The sequence below is a fragment of the Salvia hispanica genome, chromosome 4 (genome assembly GCF_023119035.1).
Source record: "Salvia hispanica cultivar TCC Black 2014 chromosome 4, UniMelb_Shisp_WGS_1.0, whole genome shotgun sequence".
Lineage (NCBI taxonomy): Eukaryota > Viridiplantae > Streptophyta > Magnoliopsida > Lamiales > Lamiaceae > Salvia > Salvia hispanica.
The window spans coordinates 21951481-21971980 of record NC_062968.1 but is presented as its reverse complement, the minus strand read 5'-3'; the positions used below and the strand labels follow the sequence as shown (position 1 = coordinate 21971980).

At 33.8% G+C, this 20500-nt stretch overlaps 1 protein-coding gene and 2 long non-coding RNA genes across 3 annotated transcripts; all 3 read left to right on the top strand.

The window, feature by feature from the left end:
* Positions 1–196: 196 nt before the first annotated feature.
* On the top strand, positions 197–1465 carry LOC125220644. The gene is made up of 3 exons (XM_048122798.1): positions 197–1000; positions 1115–1194; positions 1308–1465. Exons 1-3 carry the CDS (start codon positions 197–199, stop codon positions 1321–1323), a joined length of 900 nt encoding a protein of 299 aa, XP_047978755.1. The 3' UTR covers positions 1324–1465.
* Positions 1466–4194: 2729 nt separating this feature from the next.
* LOC125223342 lies at positions 4195–4745 on the top strand. Its single transcript, XR_007176701.1, has 2 exons — positions 4195–4322; positions 4396–4745. It is a non-coding gene; the product is annotated as an uncharacterized LOC125223342 (long non-coding RNA).
* Positions 4746–11175: 6430 nt separating this feature from the next.
* On the top strand, positions 11176–12856 carry LOC125223343. The gene is made up of 2 exons (XR_007176702.1): positions 11176–11466; positions 12401–12856. It is a non-coding gene; the product is annotated as an uncharacterized LOC125223343 (long non-coding RNA).
* The last annotated feature ends 7644 nt before the right edge of the window (positions 12857–20500 follow it).

Sequence of the window (20500 nt, the reverse complement as noted above, 5' to 3'; positions counted from 1 at the left end):
AATCTTGGTACGTTATTTCGAAAACATCTATTTACATTTTAATAAGTATTTGGTTAGAAAGTTGGAAGGTATGATGAATGATCTATGTGAGTGTGGAGATTTTAGTGCATATTACCTTGAAAAAGAAGGAAGCATCAATATATCAAACAAAGATAACATAAATCCTTCCTCTTTTCAAATGAAACATTTCTACTTCATGACTAGCTGTAATGCTCTATTTGATTATCATGGTCCGAATCGGACTAGTGAGTATAAGATCCTCCCCAAGCCGTATTCGAAACCCTCACCTTGCAGGTTCGAACGCCCACCTTGCACTGCTTGCTATCATGAAACAAGTGGAATGTGGTATGACCATTCATTACAAGATTGCAAAGTGGTGAATCTTGTTCATACTCGTTTCGAATACGAATTGAGTTATGATGACCATTCCGCTCATCACATCGAATTGTATTCACTCAAAACTAATTCTTGGAAGAGAATAGAATGCAAAGATTATGAATACAGCAGTTCACAAGATTGGACTCAGTCTTGTGATCTAAGTAGCGCGGCTTGCGTGTCCGGGACTTTTTACCATGCAATGTACGAAGCCATCCTTTCTTTCGACATTTCTACTGAAACTTTTTCCAGATTACCCTTCCCAGATGGTTGGTTTCACGAGCGTAGTTACATTGTAGAGTATAAAGGGTTATTAAGTGCTCTTGTATTCTCGGACAATGAAGATTCTGTACCTTGGAAATATGACGATCATGCGACTAGGAAGTATCAATTTTGGATTATGAGAGATGGATTGTGGACAAGAGATGAAATGGTTTTTCATATTCCTGGCATGGAGAGGCCGATATGGTTCTCACAGGACGGTATGCTGTTGTATTTTGAAAGCCTTCGTCATGAGCTAGTGTTGTTTGATTGTGCCACCGGAAAGTTGAAGTATCTCAGTGTCAATAGCCCTATGAGATGTCCAAAGATGGTTGAGATCTTTGGAGTTTCATGTCTTGAGGAGGTAAATTTCCTTTTGATTATTCTCATCAACTCATTATGATCAATTCATTATGCTTATCCTTCATTCAAATTGTTTAAAGTTGTGAGTAATTAATTATTATATGATTCTACTTAGGATCAGGTGAAACAAGAAGATGATGAAGACAATACTTTGTCTAAAATCAGCCTTATCCTCAACCTCGACGCTTTGTCTTTGTAAGTTATTTCTGCAGATTAGCAGTTGAGAAAACATGTATTTTCATTTTAATACTATATCTGACTTGTTTGTAGTATTTGTTTAAATGCGTGAAATTTTTAAACTTTGTTAGAGAGTCGAAGCTATGATGAATGATATGGTGGAAGCTATGATGAATGATACGGTGGAAGTTGGGATGGTTGATACGGCGGAAGCAGAAGTTATAATGGATAATACGAGAATCGAAGGTGCACCGCCTTTGAGGAGGAACAATGGAAATCAATTGGATAGAAATCGTTGGATTGGTATTTACAAAGTTTTTGTTTATAGTACTATATTTCTCCTTTTTTAATCTTCTTATATACTCCCTCCGTCCCATTTAAGATGACACGTTTTCCTTTTTAGTTTGTCCCAACTAAGATGACACATTTCCTTAGGAAACTTTCTCTCTCCAATTAATACACCCAACCACTTTTTCTCACTCCTATTAAAATATTCATCTTTCTTTCTCTCTCTATTTTAATAATTCTACCCACCTTTTCTCTCTCCAATTAAACACATTAATCAATAACTCCTAAAATCCCGTGCCGGCTAAGGAATGTGTCATCTTAGCCGGGACGGAGGGAGTACTCCATATATATGATTAAAAGAGGTAAAAATGTGGAAAATTCAAATGCATAATGTTTCCATTTTTACTATGTAGGTTACTCTGATGAACCTGATCCCGAAGTATCTGAGACAAAATGTGCATCACGCTTACAACTAGACATATGCCCTAAGCCTAAGCCTAAGCCTGACATTTTTGTCAATTATTGTGATTGTATTCCTGAGATTTATTTTGTTGCATATTCCCTATATTCCCTTGAAGAGGATGACACCCTCTCACCCAAGTATTTCATACATATCCCCACTTTTCTATCTGAACAAGAATATTACTTCACTAGTGCTACTTGCAATGGTCTGTTTCATTTTTATGATAGAATATCAGATAGACAAGCTCTTTGGAACCCAACAACAGGTGGGTATAAAATATTGCCTAAGCCATTAGTGGAACTCAGTCCTCGCGTTACATATTATCTTAATTCAACTGGGCTATGGTATGACCATAAATTTGAAGATTACAAAGTGTTGAATGTTGTTTCGGCTTATATCGAAGATGAAAGAGGGTATTTACTTGGTGTGAGTTATCACATTGACTTGTATTCACTCAAACTTAATTCGTGGAAGAGAATACCATGCCCTGACTTCCATTGTGGTGAGGAATCCAAAGGTGCATGCGTAGCTGGGGTTTTTTATTGTAGGGCAAGTCGTGTTATCCTTTCATTTGACTTTTCTACCGAAACTTTATCTAGTTTACCCTCACCATTAACCTCACTTGAGAATAAGTGTGACAATTATTTTTTAATGGAGTATAAAGGGTTGTTAAGTGTTCTTGCATGCTGGTATGATGAAGATATTCGACATTCAGCTGTACCTTTGAAATATGAGCTTTGGATTATGAACAATGGATCGTGGACAAGAGAATCTATTTTCCATATTCGTGGTGTTCAGCTGCCGATATGGTTTTCACAGGATGGTAAGCAATTGTATCTTGCAAGCGCGACAGACGAGCTAGTGATGTTTGATCGTGCCACTGGATAGTTGAAGCATCTTGGTATCGATTGGTCCTCGGCTTGTTGCAGGACTAGGCCAATGATGATTCCATTTTTTGAGAGCTTTGTTCAACTCAATTGAATTTCAAGGTTTGTTCAACTCAATTGAATTTCAAGGTAAAATTTCTTTTATCCTTTATAGTACTATAAAGTTTAATTTAATACTGTATATCGGTATGTAACATGTGTATAGTATTAAACAATTTAACTACATCATCAGAAGCTGTATTAAACAATTTAACTACATCATCAGAAGCTTGAGCATGAGAACTATGGAAAAGAAGGGGATGTGACTGAAGCAGAAATACTCTTGATTCTAACGTAGCTTGTTATCTTTTTGTTTTTTTGTTTTTGACATTAGGGATTCGAACAATATTTTCCAATAGGATTAGTTAGTTATTCCAAGAATGTGTCATGAATTTTGTTTTCCTTTTATTGTATTTTGGTATCCTTGTTATTGGATGAAGAGCCTGAGGGGCAAGCAAAACCCATTTTGGTATCTACCCATAAAAAGAACATGACTAATTCAATAAGACTAATTAACATGCTTATTAAACGTACGGCTAAGGCCAAATACGAGCTCTTAATTTGCTGTAACATAGCTTTGAAACGCTTCCTTACTAGTACTATGTTTTTCTTGTCCAAATATATATGATAAATGTAGGAGTATGGAAGAGGTTATAAAGATGGCAAACAACATAAGTATGATTATAACCTTGTGATAATTTGTTCATAGGTAAAACATATTATATTCCATAAGATATTTATGAAATATCATGTTATATTGTTAACTCATAGTTAAATTGCTAACTATAACTAAATGAGTACTCATTAGATCTTAAAATCAAAGACTAAGATCATCTATCTTCGAGTATCAATACATGCAACAAAAAATGTCAATTATGTTATTTATGTCAATTAACAGAAAGTAGTTATAATTAACTTTTAAAAAATATCTCATAACTTTGAATGTACTTCTAACTATCTCAATTTAAATTATTTTTTTTACACAACATTATCAAATTAAAGATAATTTTATAAGAATTCTACTGAGATCTTACATGCATACGTTTCAAAGTTAAAATTTGGATTTTTTTTTTTATATCAATACAAATTACATAATATGTCAATATAATGCTTGCATAATGTCAATATGAAATTGGGTTGACATTATCATTTCTTCATGTTGTTGATGTATTCATACATTATATTCACATTGTGTTTTTAAATCATAGTTGGTATTATTTTTTTAATATTAAAAATAAAAAATGAAATTCCAAATGACAAATCACAAGATTTTTAAATTGGTCTTTAATTAATTATACATAGCAATTAAATGACGAGTTAAGTACCAATAACAATTGTGAACGGATAGTCAGTCGAAAGAATCGGTAACGACGTCGTTTATTCCACTACTTTTGCATTCAGTTCCCAAACCCATATCTAATTCAACCAATGGCGAAACGCAAGAAGATCATCTACACAGATCCGCATTGGTACATTAATAATTTGATCCTAATATTTCTCTGTTTGTGCTGAATTTTACGGTGATTGTGTGTGAATTTCCAGATGATGCGATGTCAATATTTGTGGCGCTCCAATAACCGGAATTCGAAGTGATTGGACTCACTGCTATTTACGGCAATGGCTACACCGCACTCGCCACCGGAAATGCTTTACTCTTGGTGAATTGTTGCCTCTCTCTCTATCAAAATTTTAGTTTTTGAGAAATTGTATGATTTGAAGATTGTTCGGTGATTATAGTTGTTTCACTATATCAAAAGCATGTGGCAGAAGAGACTTATGTTTGTAAAAATTGAGATTCAATTAGAGTTTTCCATCTGGATTTAGCCGATAGTCAATTGTGAAGAATTTATTTGCTTATTGTTTCATATCCATGAGCCTGTTATATTGGTTAAGTTGCAATTCTGAATGCGCACGATTATGATGATTCTTTTTGGTGGTGACTGAATCAGGGGTTAGATCTTATCATATTCTAAGTGAGAGTCGATTGTACGGTTGGAGATTCCTGTGGCTGAGGATCTCCTGTGACCATTACTGTATGTGATACCATTTGCCATTAGTTATTTCCGTTTTTTACTTAATCAGAGCTTATGTGCTTGTGTAAACTATTAGTTCTTGCATCTCATTACCAATCCGATATCTGTCATTTTTCGGTAATACATACAATGTCTGCAGAAATTCTTACTTGATTGTCAGTTCTATATGCATGACTGGTACTGTTGAAGTCTTATGATCGACAATATGAACTCATTTGCTGATTTAATGGAGGGAAGGCAATCAAGTTAAAAAGTCTCTTCCTATTTACAGCAATGTCTACACCGCACTAGCCACCAAAAATGCTTTACATTTGGTGGCTTGTTGTCTTTCTCTCCTTCTCGAAATTTTAGTTTTCAGCTCTTGCGAAAATGTAGAGGAAATGCTAGATCTGCTTGATTTTACACTGTTAATTTTAATATTTGAAGATTGTTCAAAGATTATAGCTGTTTCACTTTTGCTACTAATATGTCAAAAGCATGTGGCAGAAGAGACTTATCTTTGTTGAATTTGAGATTCAGTTAGAGTTTCCATTTGATATAGCTGATAGTCAATTGTTAAGTTGCAAAGTATGAATGTGCACAATAATGATGATTCATTTTTGGTGTTGACTGAAGCGGAGCCTATATCTTATCATATTTTGTGTTATTCATTAGCTAAGGTTTGCAGATTATTGAGTATTTTGATAAATATTTCTAAGTGATGACTATAATCCAGTCTGATAGTTGGCTAAAGCAAAACACTAACATGATTCGAAAGTCAATCTTTGATTGGAGGCTCTTTATGCATCAGAAATGAACCTATTTTCTCATCAAAATCAATTGAACCATTTGATGCAGTAGCCAAGAACACCGCCTTGGTTATGTAGGACCATTTTTCGTCAATATGGACTATGTTGTGATAGCTTACTTTGCCATTTGATAAATCTGTCCCAAGGTGGCTTAAACACCACCTCAGCTCTCCTTGCTTTGAAACTAAGTTTTTACTAACCTCAAGTTAAGAAGCCATCTTCTCAAGGACAGACAATGCTCTTACACTGTTTCAGTCAATTCTCAGCTTATCTTTATGTTTGTATCCACTAACTCTTCCTTGTATATTGCGGCCTGCCCTTTTTCTATCTGTTGGAGTGCAATCTGAAAGTCTCATCTGCCTCTTTTTGAACTCCATGATGAACAGGATCTGTGCAACAAAGTTATTTTTGGATGTTAAACTTCATCCCTGTTTGCTCGACTTCATCTCTGTTCTATAATGGTTGCCCTATGATGAAAACTCGCTGTAACGACCCAAAGCTTTATGATATTATTATTATTAAAATTTAGCCTCGTTATAATTAATTATACATTAGAATAGCTATGATATAAACGAATATCCCTCTTCGTAATAAATAATCAACCGTTGGGCTATTTGGAGATCGAGCCAAGGCATATGCGAGAATAATAAATACATATACATATATTAATCCAAATAAAAGTTGTAATGTCCGGTACCCACGCGGAAAGTTGATGAAGTCTAAACGAATTATCTAAATATAATTTATTACAAGCTGGAGGAAGAAAAACGGGTAAGTCCCGGACAGTCGTTGAACGCCATGCTTCAAAACCAAGTTGGCTTGGTTCGTTGACCAGAGCCACAAATGGTTATGCTATAAGTTTGCCTACATGAAAGAAGGGAACACATTAATACATATTTTATAATAAGTTGAATTATGAACTACATTTGATACCATTGTCAAGTCCATATATTAAAATAAGTTTAGTATTCACCATATTTAAATTCCATGTCATGTCCGAATCCTTGATAAGGATTTACTCCAAGCAAGTCAGTAAATGTGATGAGGAAAAGAGAAACATGCACAGTATTTCACCTCTCTATTAGCCGTAGGATTTAGAGAGGAAGACCAACAAAAAGAATTAAGTACTGCAAACATTAAATGAAGGAAATCATTTCCTCAGTAAATGCTCAGGGGATATCAGAATGATATTGAATGCCAACAAAGCTTCTCTCAAATATTACTACAAGGAGTATCCAAAATATATTTTTGTAAGACCATCATAGATTGAGTTAGACATGGAGCATTTAATTTGTCACGGACCACTTGTCAAATCAAGGCATATATATACATACCTTGACCTCTCACTTTCACCCCATCACTTTCAACAAACTTTCACCACACACATCCGAAGTAAAAATCCAAAGAAGTGCAGTTTCACAAGACCAAAGGTCCCACAATCCCACTGTTCTTTTCTCACACAAGGTAACCTCAAGCCCCTTTCATTCTTTTTCCTTATGCATATACACCCATTCACACTAGAAACAAAATGTAGCAGTTCCACAAGATCAAGGCTCCACAAAGACCAAGGTCCCACCATATCTCTGTTCTTTCTTCACACAAGGTAACTTCAAACCCCTTTCACTTTCATATGCATACATATCCATTTACACTAGATATGAAACATAGGGATCTAACATAAATTCAAATTAATTGGGAACTCAAGACTAAGGAAAAACATAGTTTTATTTGCATCATCAAAAATTTCTACATCTTTTGAAGCTAAGAATAGTCGACTTGTATTTTTCCTTTCTCATAAAGGGAGAACTCGCGAGGAGTATAACACCGAGAAGCAAGGCTTAAAAATCTAAAAATCTTGGAAAGCGTACGAGGTGAACTTTTCTATCCTACATACTAATGTGGATAAAAATTATTTTCAAATGATTTTGAAAACTCGAACTTATGTTCGTTGCTCATTTTCAAATGATGTTGTCTTGCCATAAATGTTTTGTATGATGCCTATCTGTTGTTTACTTTGGCGTGAGGCCAAGTGATTTGTGAATCGAATTCGGGTCCAAGTGAGGGTGGTGTCCCTACTCGGACTAGTGTACACATGAGACCTATGGCCAGAGGGCAGGTCTGGTGACCGAGGAAGGTGGCCACCTTCCCGGCACAAGAATGTTGATGTGACCGTGAGAGAACACCATCTCTACGGCACAAGATGATCAGATATGGCTAAGTACAGGAAAAGGGCCCAATGTGAATATTTTTAGTAAGCTCAGATCTTTTCAATAAAACCCCGAGTGTTACTGTGATAATGGCTTGATAATAATTTTTTCAAATGTATATGTGTATATTTCGGCAATGTGATCACTGAGTACTTTTTGTACTCAGCCCTGCATGTATTTCTAAATGTGCAGGTTGAGCGGTGGCGGGGTGAAGTGAGTGCTGTTGATTCACCAAGAATAAACTCTCGGAGGTTCATGTCTCCATACATGGAACCGAGTTCTTTTGCTTCCGCGGTGCCTTTTTAAAGGCAACGTTTCTTTTATCTAAGACTCTGATATATTCTATTTCGTCTAAGACCTCGTTAATTTGAATATGTACGAACAACCGCTCGAGTCTGCATGATCGTGCGTATCTTGTGTTAAGTACTGTTTCCTTCATTTCATCTTGAATATTAAATTGTCGTTTGGCTTTTATTCTTCTCATTTCCCCCACTTCTTTCCCCCTCTTCTTCTATCCCCCCCTAGTCACGGTACCCCGAGCTAGATTATCCTTAATCAGCTACGGACGTGACACTCTCAGACACCTTCAATGTGAAATTAGTTTAATACTACTAGTACTATTTACATTGGGAGGTGAAAATGATTGGAATGTTGGAGTATTTGCTCAAAGTTCCCGTCCTTAATGCTTAATGAAAACTTTAGCAAATTTCGAAACAGTTTTCAATTTTGTTTCCATTTTAATCAGTAAGTCAATGTATATATACAATTAAATGAAATTTTGGAATAAAAAATATTGTTCACATTTAAAAAGAATGTAAAAAACAGAAACCACCAAATTCGACCCATTACAGTAGTACTCTGACAGAATTGTGCATAACCTAAATATGAACAAAATTATACTCCCTCCGTCCCACAAAAGATGTCACATTTCCCTTTTTGGAAAAAATTCTCTCTCACATGAATATAAAAATTATATTTCCTCTCTCCATTTAACACACAAAACAAAACCTCCTAAAATCCCGTGCCATTTTCAAAGTATGCCAACTTCTCTGGGACGGAGGGAGTACTACAGCAAATTTCTCTTTGAGACTGACACCTCTACTTTTTGCAATCGCAAGCAGTTGCTTCATCTGTAATATAAAACCAGTATAAATTAAGTGTAAATATTGTTAGCAAATGAAATTTCATTTAAAACTAAATACGTACCTGTTTTTTTTATGGTAAAATCACTAAAGTGCGTTTATCTATGGTTGCTTTCGGAGATTCCTTTTTCGGTTTTGCACCAGTATATTTAAATTCAGCTTTACGTCTATTGTTTATCGACCGTGAAATACGTCTATTGTTTATCGATCGTGAAAATGGTAGTCGTATGTCATTGATCGTGTGAGCATTATCAATCATACCAATTCCAATGTGTATCTCCGGATTCACTTCTGCCCCTATTGGTTTCCCAAATAACATTAGTTTACCCATCGCTCTTCTTATGCAATCTAACGCTTCTTCCAATGGGATTGGAATTCCAATGGGTATGCCGAAATCTGTAAAACAAAAGTTAAAAACTAACAATGATAAATTGAACAATCTAAGACTACAAATAAAAATACTTACTATCTGTTATTGCATCTCTAATGGCAAGTGCATAGAAGAGATACATTCGTGCACTCATACCGGTTTGAAGTCCGTGTCTCTTCCATTCGTACAAAAAAAAACACTTTCGCCGCCTCCAAACTCTTTGGATCTTTCAAACTCGGCCAATACATTAGTATTGCATCTTTGTAGTAATGAAACATCTGAAAAGAATTACTATGTTAAATCATAAATATCTAATAATAAAAAATAATTGAAGTATATTTATAGGACATACCCCATTAACCTCCGACAATCGGTCATGTCGCTCTTCAGCTTTATTTCTTAATTCGAGATTCGCATAATTATTTTTAGAGAACCAAACCGCTTTATCGTCTGAGAAAACCCCATGAATATAGAAATTTGGAATAATTCCGGCCAAGTTGACCCCATCCATCAGTGGGGCCAACAGAGGACAACTTCCATCTTCATACGACGTGTGCATGTGTAATAATATGGTGCTGGTAGCACGTACTCAAAAATGTCATTGGAAAAAGATAACTTGGTAAAGACGGCCCAGAAATTGTCTACAACAAAATAATAAAAGAAGTTAGTTAGACTTACTAGAAATGGAAAAAAAAGTTAAAAACTTAACATGTAAGAGCCCAATCAACAGGCTAAATTTTCAATCACCGCTGTCCTGATTCGCTCAACCGGCTAAATTTTCCAGCCTTTTTCCATAAGCCTCTCTTTGGACGTCTCAGTGATCGGTCTAACGACATTTCCGGTGGTTCGCGTTTCGGGTCTGTTAGCCGCCATTGCGGCTTCACCGTGACGGTAAATCCTCTGTTTTTCTCAACGTGTCCTTTTTTCTACTATTATCTAGGGCTCTAACCGATTAATATGTGTACGTGAGATATTGAGGAGGAGGGGGCATTTCTCACTTCATTTTTTCTTCTTTTTCTTTTCTTTAGAATGACAGTGGTGATAGTAGCTATGTTTATTAGTATTTTTAAGCACTCTAAGGTGATAGGAGCTATGTTTATTATTTTTTGCTTAATAGTATATTTCTAGATGCTTTAGATTATTAATAGGGGTTAAACGTATTAATTTATTCTTAAATTTGGACAAATATGAAAATTTTGTTGAAGAAAAATCAATTAATTCACAACATTAATTAATTTTGGTGATAAAATACATACTCCACTCACTTCGTCCTATAGAAATGGACCATATTGCATACAAATAGTCCAGAGTAGTGATCTAGGGATTTACTTAAATGCATAAGTAGAGAACACGAATTTAGTTCACTATAAGCATGATTTCGTTGACTATACAAAGGAGTGAACCAAAACGTCATTATAGTAAACTAAATTCTTGACAAAATAAATACTTCAATATAAAGGTATTTTTGTTCACTCTTATTCTTAAATTCATATTATCAACTAAATGTCCATATTGTGAACTAATCATTTTGATTTTGATCTAACGAGCGAGATTTGTTCGCCAGTCATGCATAGGAAGTACTCCCTCCGTCCCACAAAAGATGTCACACTTTACTTTTTAGTTTGTCCCACAAAAGATGTCACATTTCCATTTTTAGAAAAAGTTCTCTCTCACATGAATATAAAAACTATATTTTCTCTCTCCATTTAACACACAAAATAAAACCTCATAAAATCTTGTGTCGTCTCATAAGTGTGACATCTTTTATAGGACGGAGGGAGTAATAATTTATTCGAAAATAAGAATAAATTATTTTGGTGAAAGCCAAAGGTCAACTTTTCTGATTCATTTCTGAAAAGTAAAGACTAAAGAATAAAGACGGAGCCAGAAAATACATTTTCGACAGATCTAAATATCTAATGGAACTCGGAGAGTAATCCAAGTGGTCCAGGAGGGGGAGGAGACACCGGCGCCGGCGGTGGAAGATAGAGGAGAGAGGAGAAAGCTGTTGCGGTGGAGGAGAGGGAGAATGATATATGAGGGTGGAAGATCGACTGAGGAATCTGAAATTGGGTAAACCTTTCTATTGCAACCTTTTTTTTTTAATTCTGAGTTCAATTAGTTAATTTTGATCGGTTAGTTCAATTATTAGTCTGCGATCGACCCTAATCAGATCGTCTTTTATGCTATTTTTCTAAAAGAACTCTATCGTTTTAAGTTTACATGCATATAAATGCATATAAAACTAACCCGATTGAGTTGTGCTGGCGCCACAAACGATGACGGTCTCGGCCACCTCGGTTGTGCGACGGTGGAGGAGGAAGCAGGGGAGGTGCCAACCACAGCGGCATATGATTTTCTGGGCTTCCCCTGTTCCATCTCTGCACTGCGTAATTCAAGTTCTAAGTTTTATCAAATGTGATATTACTTAGTATTAAGGCCTATATATAATACTATGGATTATGCTTTTTTGCATTAGTAATTGGATTACATCAACATTTGTAATATTACATGCACCGTGTAAACGCATGCTGCATTGCTGTTAAGTAGTAGTACTAGTATAAATACAGTATTATTCACACAAATACGCATCTATATGTATGATCTGTGATAAATTATAGGAGTACTACTCTCTTGGTATCTATTGCGAATTTTGTTATAGATTAATACTATACTGTACTACTATTAGTAAGCATATGCTTTAATTCTTTAGTTTCAAAAATACTCTGCTCATTACAAATTGCCTAATCATCATTTTGCTTTTTTCATTCCATTCAAGGTATGTCAAAACTGTGCACATCACAAATCTCCTAATCATCATTTTGATTTTTGATTTCTGTTGATTGTGAATCGAACTTTGTTTTTCCAATATTAATGATCCATAGTTTGCTTAACTATAGCTTAGCCAAAAACAGTAGCATCATATGAATTCTGGCATTTATCTATTCATCTCTTGTATGATAATTATAAGTTACATTCATTACATGTAAATATTTTGGTTTTCCAGTGCTCTGCTTTCTGATCCACCAGGAGTTTTTGGCGGCTGTAGTAAGACCCGCAAGCTCTGGCCGGAGAAGCATGTACGATATGATCCCGCCCAATTCATGGGATGGGAAAGGAATGTCTGTCAGCAAGGGCAATTGGTAGTAAGAGTTGCAAGTAGGAATTTGTTTTTACAGTAGTGGTTTGATAAGGGCTTAACATGATTTTTTTAAAATTCTAGAAATTTAGAAATAGAAAATACTCTCAACGTCCTATAAAGTTTATCTCATTTTTCGTCCCACAAAATTTGTCCCATTTGGAAATTTTGTGAGATGGAGTGAGTAATTAAAAAAACCATGTATGTCCGCCCATGTCTGTCGGTTGTCGTGATAGAATGATGCCACATATTTCACCTGACCTCCTTGTATATTTTTTCTGTTGTGATTGAATGATGCCACATAATTCACTTGACCTTATTGTATATTTTCTCTCTCACAACCATGAGATCTTCCGTGTACACAGAAATACACTACTAGAATTGAATTCAAGATTCGTACACTATATTTGATTCATTAGATTAAACTATATACACAAAAACAATTCAATATAATTAGAATTCATCCCAATCATATTACTTACTTCACAAGTCTCGCTAAGGTAATTAATAGTTGTCACAATAAAAATAAAAAATAAAAAAAGAAAGAGAGAGAGAGAATTCAATTCATTTGCGTTCACATTTAGGTTGTTACTTGTGTTAACATTAGTAATTAATCTCTGTCACGGCAAAAGAAAGAAAAAAAAATTGTTCGAAATATTAGAATTCAGAGTTCAAGATTCATCCGATTGTTATATTTTGAAGTCACAAATCTATTAATTTTTTTCTCCGAGTGATAATGTATGTACAAATAAAGAAGCCCATAATTAAGTGATTATGATATTCCGAGATTAATATGGGCTTGGGCTTAGGATGATGACCACCAAAACCATGATTAGGCAGAAGCCGCGGTGGCATGGTCTACAACTTGTACAGCCCGGGACCGGACCCTCCCGAGTTCACGACGGGCTAGCATTCATGAACCCCCGCAACAACGACCTCTTTCAAATCAACGTTTTGATTGTGTAAATTGCAATTATCACTCTTTGTAAAAAGAGAGATAGGAGTAATTGGTTGATATAAATGACTTAGATAGAAAAGTTAGAATAGATAAATTAGAGAAGATATTACTCTTACTCTCTTAGTCATCTAAGTTGATTTTTCCAACATATATGTGGTCGATGAACCACTGTAACAATTTTGCAGATAGATGAAAAATTAAATTAGCTCCTAGTCAATTCAACCAAGTAGTTATCCAAGGTGATTTTTACAACATATATATACTAGTAATATAGCTGATTATTTAAAAAGCATATCATCATGATTTTACTTGATCAGCACATTAAAATATAGGGCACTAATATCTCAAACACAAAGGTCCGAGATCATCTCAAGCTCCAAGGAAACTCAAGATGATGAAAAAGGTCCGAGTAAGTGCATGATTCATCTCAATGCTGAGGTGAAGGAAGATAAGCGTAGTGTATCTTACAAGTTTCTTTCAATTTTTTTCATTGGTTGATTAGGATTATATTCGAATTAGTAACGAAAACAAGCTCGTCGGGGGGCAATTATGTATTTTCCGCATCTCATCCCCTCCCTGATTGCATTGACTTCTGTATTCAGTAATTCCATTACTGGATAGATGACTTGAATTCGAGCCGTCACCACAACACTCATCCTGGCTCGGTGGTGCCCCCACCCTTGAATCCACTCCACCATTACGTTACTCGAGTCTGGACGGATGACTTGAATTCAAACAGTTGTATTATTATTAGTATGACAATTTTGGGCTCTAACTATAATATTATGATATTCTTTATCAATTACTCTCTCCGTTTCTTAAAAATAAAAATTCTCATTTTTAGTTCAATTCCTAAAATAGAAATTTTTTATTTCTAATAAGGTAGGACTCATTAATGCATTTTTTTTTTTTATCTCTCTTATTTTATCAATCTTGTATTAAAAAATATAGTATATTTTAAAATAGAAATTTTGCATTAAAATACATTATGTTTTAAAAGTTTTATTTTTAAGAAATGGAAAGAATATAAGAGAAATAAAAGATTTCTTTTATGGTTACACTCTCTTGGCCTAAGGAATTATTTTCAAGTACAATCCTTGGGCCTCATTTAATTTAAGGAAATTACAACAATCCCTGCATGCGATTTCCTCTTCCGCGTAAATAAGGTACTAGCGAGTACAATTGATTTCTAATAGTATCATATTATTTACTTTTAATGCATTAGTATCATATTATTACATTACATCCTAGTTCCGTTGACCACATGTTTTCTCAAACCAGGAATATGTATGTCCACAAAATACTTGTTCCAGTCTATCTTTGTCGCCGAACACCTCTCTCTCCTCAGCATGATTAAGGGGAAATGATTGAGCAATAATAACTATATTTGGAAGAAATTTTGATATAATGTTTTTAGGTTGCATTCCTTTTGATTTGCATATTTGGTGGTTAAATTTTATTAATTCAATCTGTGAGGTTAAATTAATGGTCAAACCGTTTACTTTCTTAATTCATCTTTTTTATTAATATTCAATATGTATATATGAAAGTAAGATATGTACTACTTTTTATTTCAAATCATTTAAAACAAATACTCCGTATTAATTACTCCATCCGTCCCAAGATAAGTGACTTGTATTCCTTTTTGGGGTGTCCCACTATAAGTGACATATTTCCATTTTTAGCAAAAAGTCATCTCTCTTACTTTATTCTCCACCTACTTTATTCTCTCTTCTCTCCTCTACTTTTCCCTCTCTCATACTTTACTCTCTCCACTTTAACTTATTTAAATACCATTCCTTAAATCTCGTGCCCAAAATAAGTAAGTCACTTATCTTGGGACGGAGGGAGTATGATTTATGATACTCCTATATTGTGTAGTAGGGATATAATCAATTGCTAACTAATTACCAATCTCAAATTGAGACCAATTTTCAACCATTAGATTAGAAGATTTGTGATTAATATAATGCCAAGTGTAATATATTTTAAATTTAAATAATTATTAATTAAATTAAAGGGTATTAATGTCAAATCCTATTGGTAGTAATTATAACTAACTACTTTCTTTCTCCTCAAAATCATCTCAAATCTTTAAATTTACGTAACTCTCTCAATTTAAATTATTTTTTCGCAAAAAATATATCAAATTAAAGATAATTTAATAAGGATTCCAACGAGATCTCAATTGCATATGTTCCGACGATGTTCGGGTGATGAAATTTGATAAATTATATTTCAATTTTCGTACATGTTGATAAGCAGCTTTTATCAACAAATACAACAAAAATCTCAATATATTGTAGGCAATATCTCAATATTATGCATGTCCAATCTCAATAAAAATGTGTTGATATTTTCTTGTCATTGTATTGATATTCTAATGTCATATTGTTGATATTTGTAATTAATAATGTTGATATAAAAAAATACCCATAAAAATTATCATATGATAACATAATGACGATATTACCCTTTTGTTGCTATTTTGTCTACTATTTATTGAGATTTGTGAGCTTTAATCTCATCCACTCATTTTAAAATCCAAGGGTGGAGATTTAGTCTTGATTTTGGATGATGGTATTATAAGCATTAGAATAGGCCTTGTGTACTATACAAAATTTATTTTTATAATAAATATTATTGAAATTAGGTATTACTTTTGAAATAAGACATATTGAATGAGGATATTGTTACACGTTATGGAGTATTGTTTTACTGATTCGATTAAGGGTGTCCACTATACATGGCCGGGCCAAGCCATAAAGTGTGGCCAGGCTACAAAATCGTGGCTGGGCCACCAATGCCCATGTTTTCCACTATAGTGGACATGGCCAAGCCACCAAATAATTTATTTTTTTCATTTGGTGTATATTTTAATTAAAAACGGATATATTTATAGAATTTGTGTAGGAATGAGGTAAAAAAATGTGTATACTTATAGAATTTTAAAAAAAAAAAAATCAAAAAATATGGAGAGCCACGACTCGTGGCCAATACAATAGGAGGGCCACGGCTCCCGCCCAAGAGCCGCGGCCGGGCCACGATCGTGGCGCGCCCACGTCCACCCCCCCCCCCCCCTCCCCCGCCGCGGCTGCTCACCCCAGTCACTATAGGGAGCCGCGGCTTGCGGCTCCCCTATAGTGGACACGCTAAGGATCCGTCTATATTGTTTACCTTTGGAAACTGAAGCGCATGTTTTCAGCTGGGCCGTTGCAGTATTCTACAATAATGGGCCGTACATTACATTGAAAAGCCCATTCGTTATCAGTTTAGTACTCCCTCCGTCCCGGCTAAGATGGCATATTGCTTAGCCGGCACGCGATTTTAGGAGTTATTGGTTAAAGTGTTTAATTGGAAAGAGAGATGGTGAGTGGAAGTATTAAAGTAGAGAAATAAAGAAAGATGAATATTTTAATAGGAGTGAGAAAAAGTGGTTGAGTGTATTAATTGGAGAGAGAAAGTTACCAAAAAAAGAAATGTGTCATCTTAGTTGGGACAAATTAAAAAAGAAAACGTGTCATCTTAAGCGGGACGGAGGGAGTAATTTTTTTCATTGAATATAAAGTAATCACTAATATATTAGATTTCTCTACAATTTGTTCACCTCTAATAATATTAACTAGTACCACGTCTGTGCTTTACACAGATTAATATATTTTTAAAACATTAATTTTTAATTTTAAATTAATTAAACAAATTAGAATCAATATTAACAATGAATAATATGAGTAATAATTTTAGTTATTTGAGAATCAAAAATCTGTATAAATCAACATTGAAGCATAATAAATTTGAAACAAATCACATGATATAATGTTTAAACAATAAATCATGGAGTATGGAGATAAAAATCTATCACAATAAAGAATTAAATACAATGGATAATTACTCATCATTTTTAAAAATTCTTTATACACTACATTAACTTTAAAATTAAAATCAATCTCATCATTATAAACTAAAACCTTCAATTCATAATTCGTTACTCTTCAACAAAACTCGTAGGTAATGCCGCCTGCCTTACCTAAAACTACAATAAAATAAAGAACAAAATTAATCTGCAATGCACAAAATCAATAATCAATATGTATTAAAACGATCATCCGTAGAGCAAAGCATAAGATGTATGAGACCTATGAAAGTACACAATCGAACAATTCACACATGATTTTGTGGAGGCTTCCCTGGTCATCCAAATCAAGAAGATAAAACTATAGTAACTATAAATTATCATCAATCAAAGTTACAAATAGAGAATAAAAGTATTTATTTACCTGACAATGGGAGAGGGAGGTGAATATGTCTACTGGAATTAAAGCGCCATGATGTAACCAAATGATTCAATGAATGTAACCAAAAGAAGCATCAATAAGAAGCAAAGCCAAAACTCAACCTATTAATTTCACCAAAATCAAATATAAATATAGTAGTTATTGTATACTACTCCCTCCGTCCCGCTTAAGATGACACGTTTTCCTTTTTAGTTTGTCCCAACTAAGATGACACATTTCCTTTTTTGGTAACATTCTCTCTCCAATTAATACACTCAACCATTTTTTCTCACTCCTATTAAAATATTCATCTTTCTTTATCTCTCTACTTTAATACTTACACCCACCTTCTCTCTCTCCAATTAAACACTTTAACCAATTACTCTTAAAATCCGGTACTGACTAAGTAATATGTCATCTTAGCCGGGACAGAGGGAGTATCAAATTAAAGTGCATTTGTGCCTGCTGCTTGAATCAGTATTGGCTGTCATCAATTGGATTGCAGTTACTTCCTCACTATTAAGGAGGAATATTGAATTCAATAATTGTGAGGATAAAATTAGAAGGTGATTTCGAATAAACTTTCTGAGGTCTAAATCCGAATCAACAATCATCATAGCTCAAAATTCTAGCATGTCTTCGGTAAACAATTATTCTCATTATAAAGAATTTTCAAATCAAGTTCATTCGCCCAGCTAGATAAAACATCAACTTAAACATAATTTCAATCAATAATCACTCACTAAGTCAAGAAAATAAAATCCACACACACAAAAAAAAAACAATGCATCAATAGTATATCATATAAAGGTCAAAGCATCTGACATTAAAACCAGACTGATATTCAAATTCAGAGACAAAATCATCTCTTTCAAAACAAAATATCGCAAAATTACTGAATAGAAAAGTAGCCGACATCAAATCAATTCAAACTTCAAAGCCTTAACAAAACATCGATAAAATACTCAGAACCTGAGCTTGGTGAAGAACCAGCGGTATTTCCCTGTCTTGAACCGCTCCTCAAACCGCGCCTTGGTCTCCTTGGCCGCAGTCACCTTCTTTCCTTCGAACACTAATGTCTTTCTCCTAAAAGAAGAAAGTAGTTCTACATGAAGCATGCTATGCAATTGAACTAATTGAAAGCAAAGTGTACTAATTGCATCACATATGAACTAATTAACCAAAGTTTGGCAGAATTCAAACTGAAAGCAAAATACATCCAATTGAAAACTCAGAAATAAAATAGCAAATTAGTATACCAAATCAAACTATAATCGGACAGAAGATGAGAGAATGAGAGCCGATTATCAAATTGCGATGAAGATAAAACTCAACAAGCAAATTTAGTGATTATTGGCTTCGATTTTATAGAAACGCATCAATGCTTGTGATTGACTTACAGCAATGAGGAATAGCGCAACAATCAGTCTTCGATTTTCACAAAATTTCCGGTTGGCTAGGTCGGCTTCGATTGACTTGCGAACTGCGGAACCATCCAATGTATCATGTTGCAAAAGTAGGGAGGAAATAATTAGGCACCGGAAGTAGGTGTTTCTATGGGATCATGCTAACCTCCCACTTACTCACATATATATGAAATATGGGAAACTAATCTTCACTAATAAGAAGAAACGTGGAAAACCAACTAAGTAGGATTATACTATATTTATTAGAATTAATTTCTGAATTTTATATTAATTGCATTTACATCCTCAGTATAAAATGATTATTCAAAACCTCCCAAAACTCTCCTTTTATATATTGTATAGATTAGGATAGTTAGTATACGAAAATAAAATTAGTGATACTAAAAGAACTTGGAAAAATGGAATGGTAACTGACAAATGAATGAAGTAAACATACATAGCTGTAAAGGGGAGTGATCAATTGCTAACTCGTTATTTAATTGCTAACTACAACTAATTTAAGGTCATATGATTTTAGAAAATGTGTGGTCTACAATTTGCCACGTGTAATTTTTGTTTTTATTAATTAAATTGAAAAAGATAAAAAAAAACTTCAAATTAGGGTTTTGGAAGAAAATGTCAATATAGTGTTCCGAAAATATCAACATAATGCTTTGAGAATGTCAACACAATGCTTTAAGAATGTTAACCCATTTCTTATATTGACATTCTACATGTATTATATTGACATATTTTATATAGTATGTTGACATTTCTGCTTGTACGAAAAAATTAAAAAATTTCGAATTTTTTTTCAAATTTTGACGTCGGAACATATGCATGTATGATATCGTTGGAATCCTTATGAAATTATCTTTAATTTGATATATGTTATATGAATTTAAAGTTTTGGGATTTCTATAAAAGTTAGTTATAACTAAACATGTAGTTAATTGATATTAATACCCCTATTGATATTTTTTGGAATTAATCCTATAGTCTTATTGACGTTTTTCGTTGATCGTATTGACATTTAGGGATTAATGATCTAAGCCCTTAATTTGAATATCTAATGGCTATTATTTAGTTGTAGTTAGCAATTAAGTTATGAGTTAGCAATATAACACTTCCTAGCTGTAAATTATTTCCAATTCAAAATTAAGGTAATTGTTAATTGAATCGATATGCTATTAGATAAAAGTTGAATATTCGAATTATTAATTCAAAAGTAAGATATGAGTTTTTTTATTTATTATTTTATTATAAAAATTTATTTTATGTAATATTATTGAAATTAATGGAATCGTTCCATATTTGAGCATTGCTTCTT

Excerpts from the sequence above, each read along its gene's own strand:
- LOC125220644 (XM_048122798.1), top strand. The coding sequence starts at position 197 with ATGACTAGCTGTAATGCTCTATTTGATTATCATGGTCCGAATCGGACT. Across the intron at positions 1,001-1,114 it reads GAGTTTCATGTCTTGAGGAG|GATCAGGTGAAACAAGAAGA; the intron begins GTAAATTTCCTT and ends GATTCTACTTAG.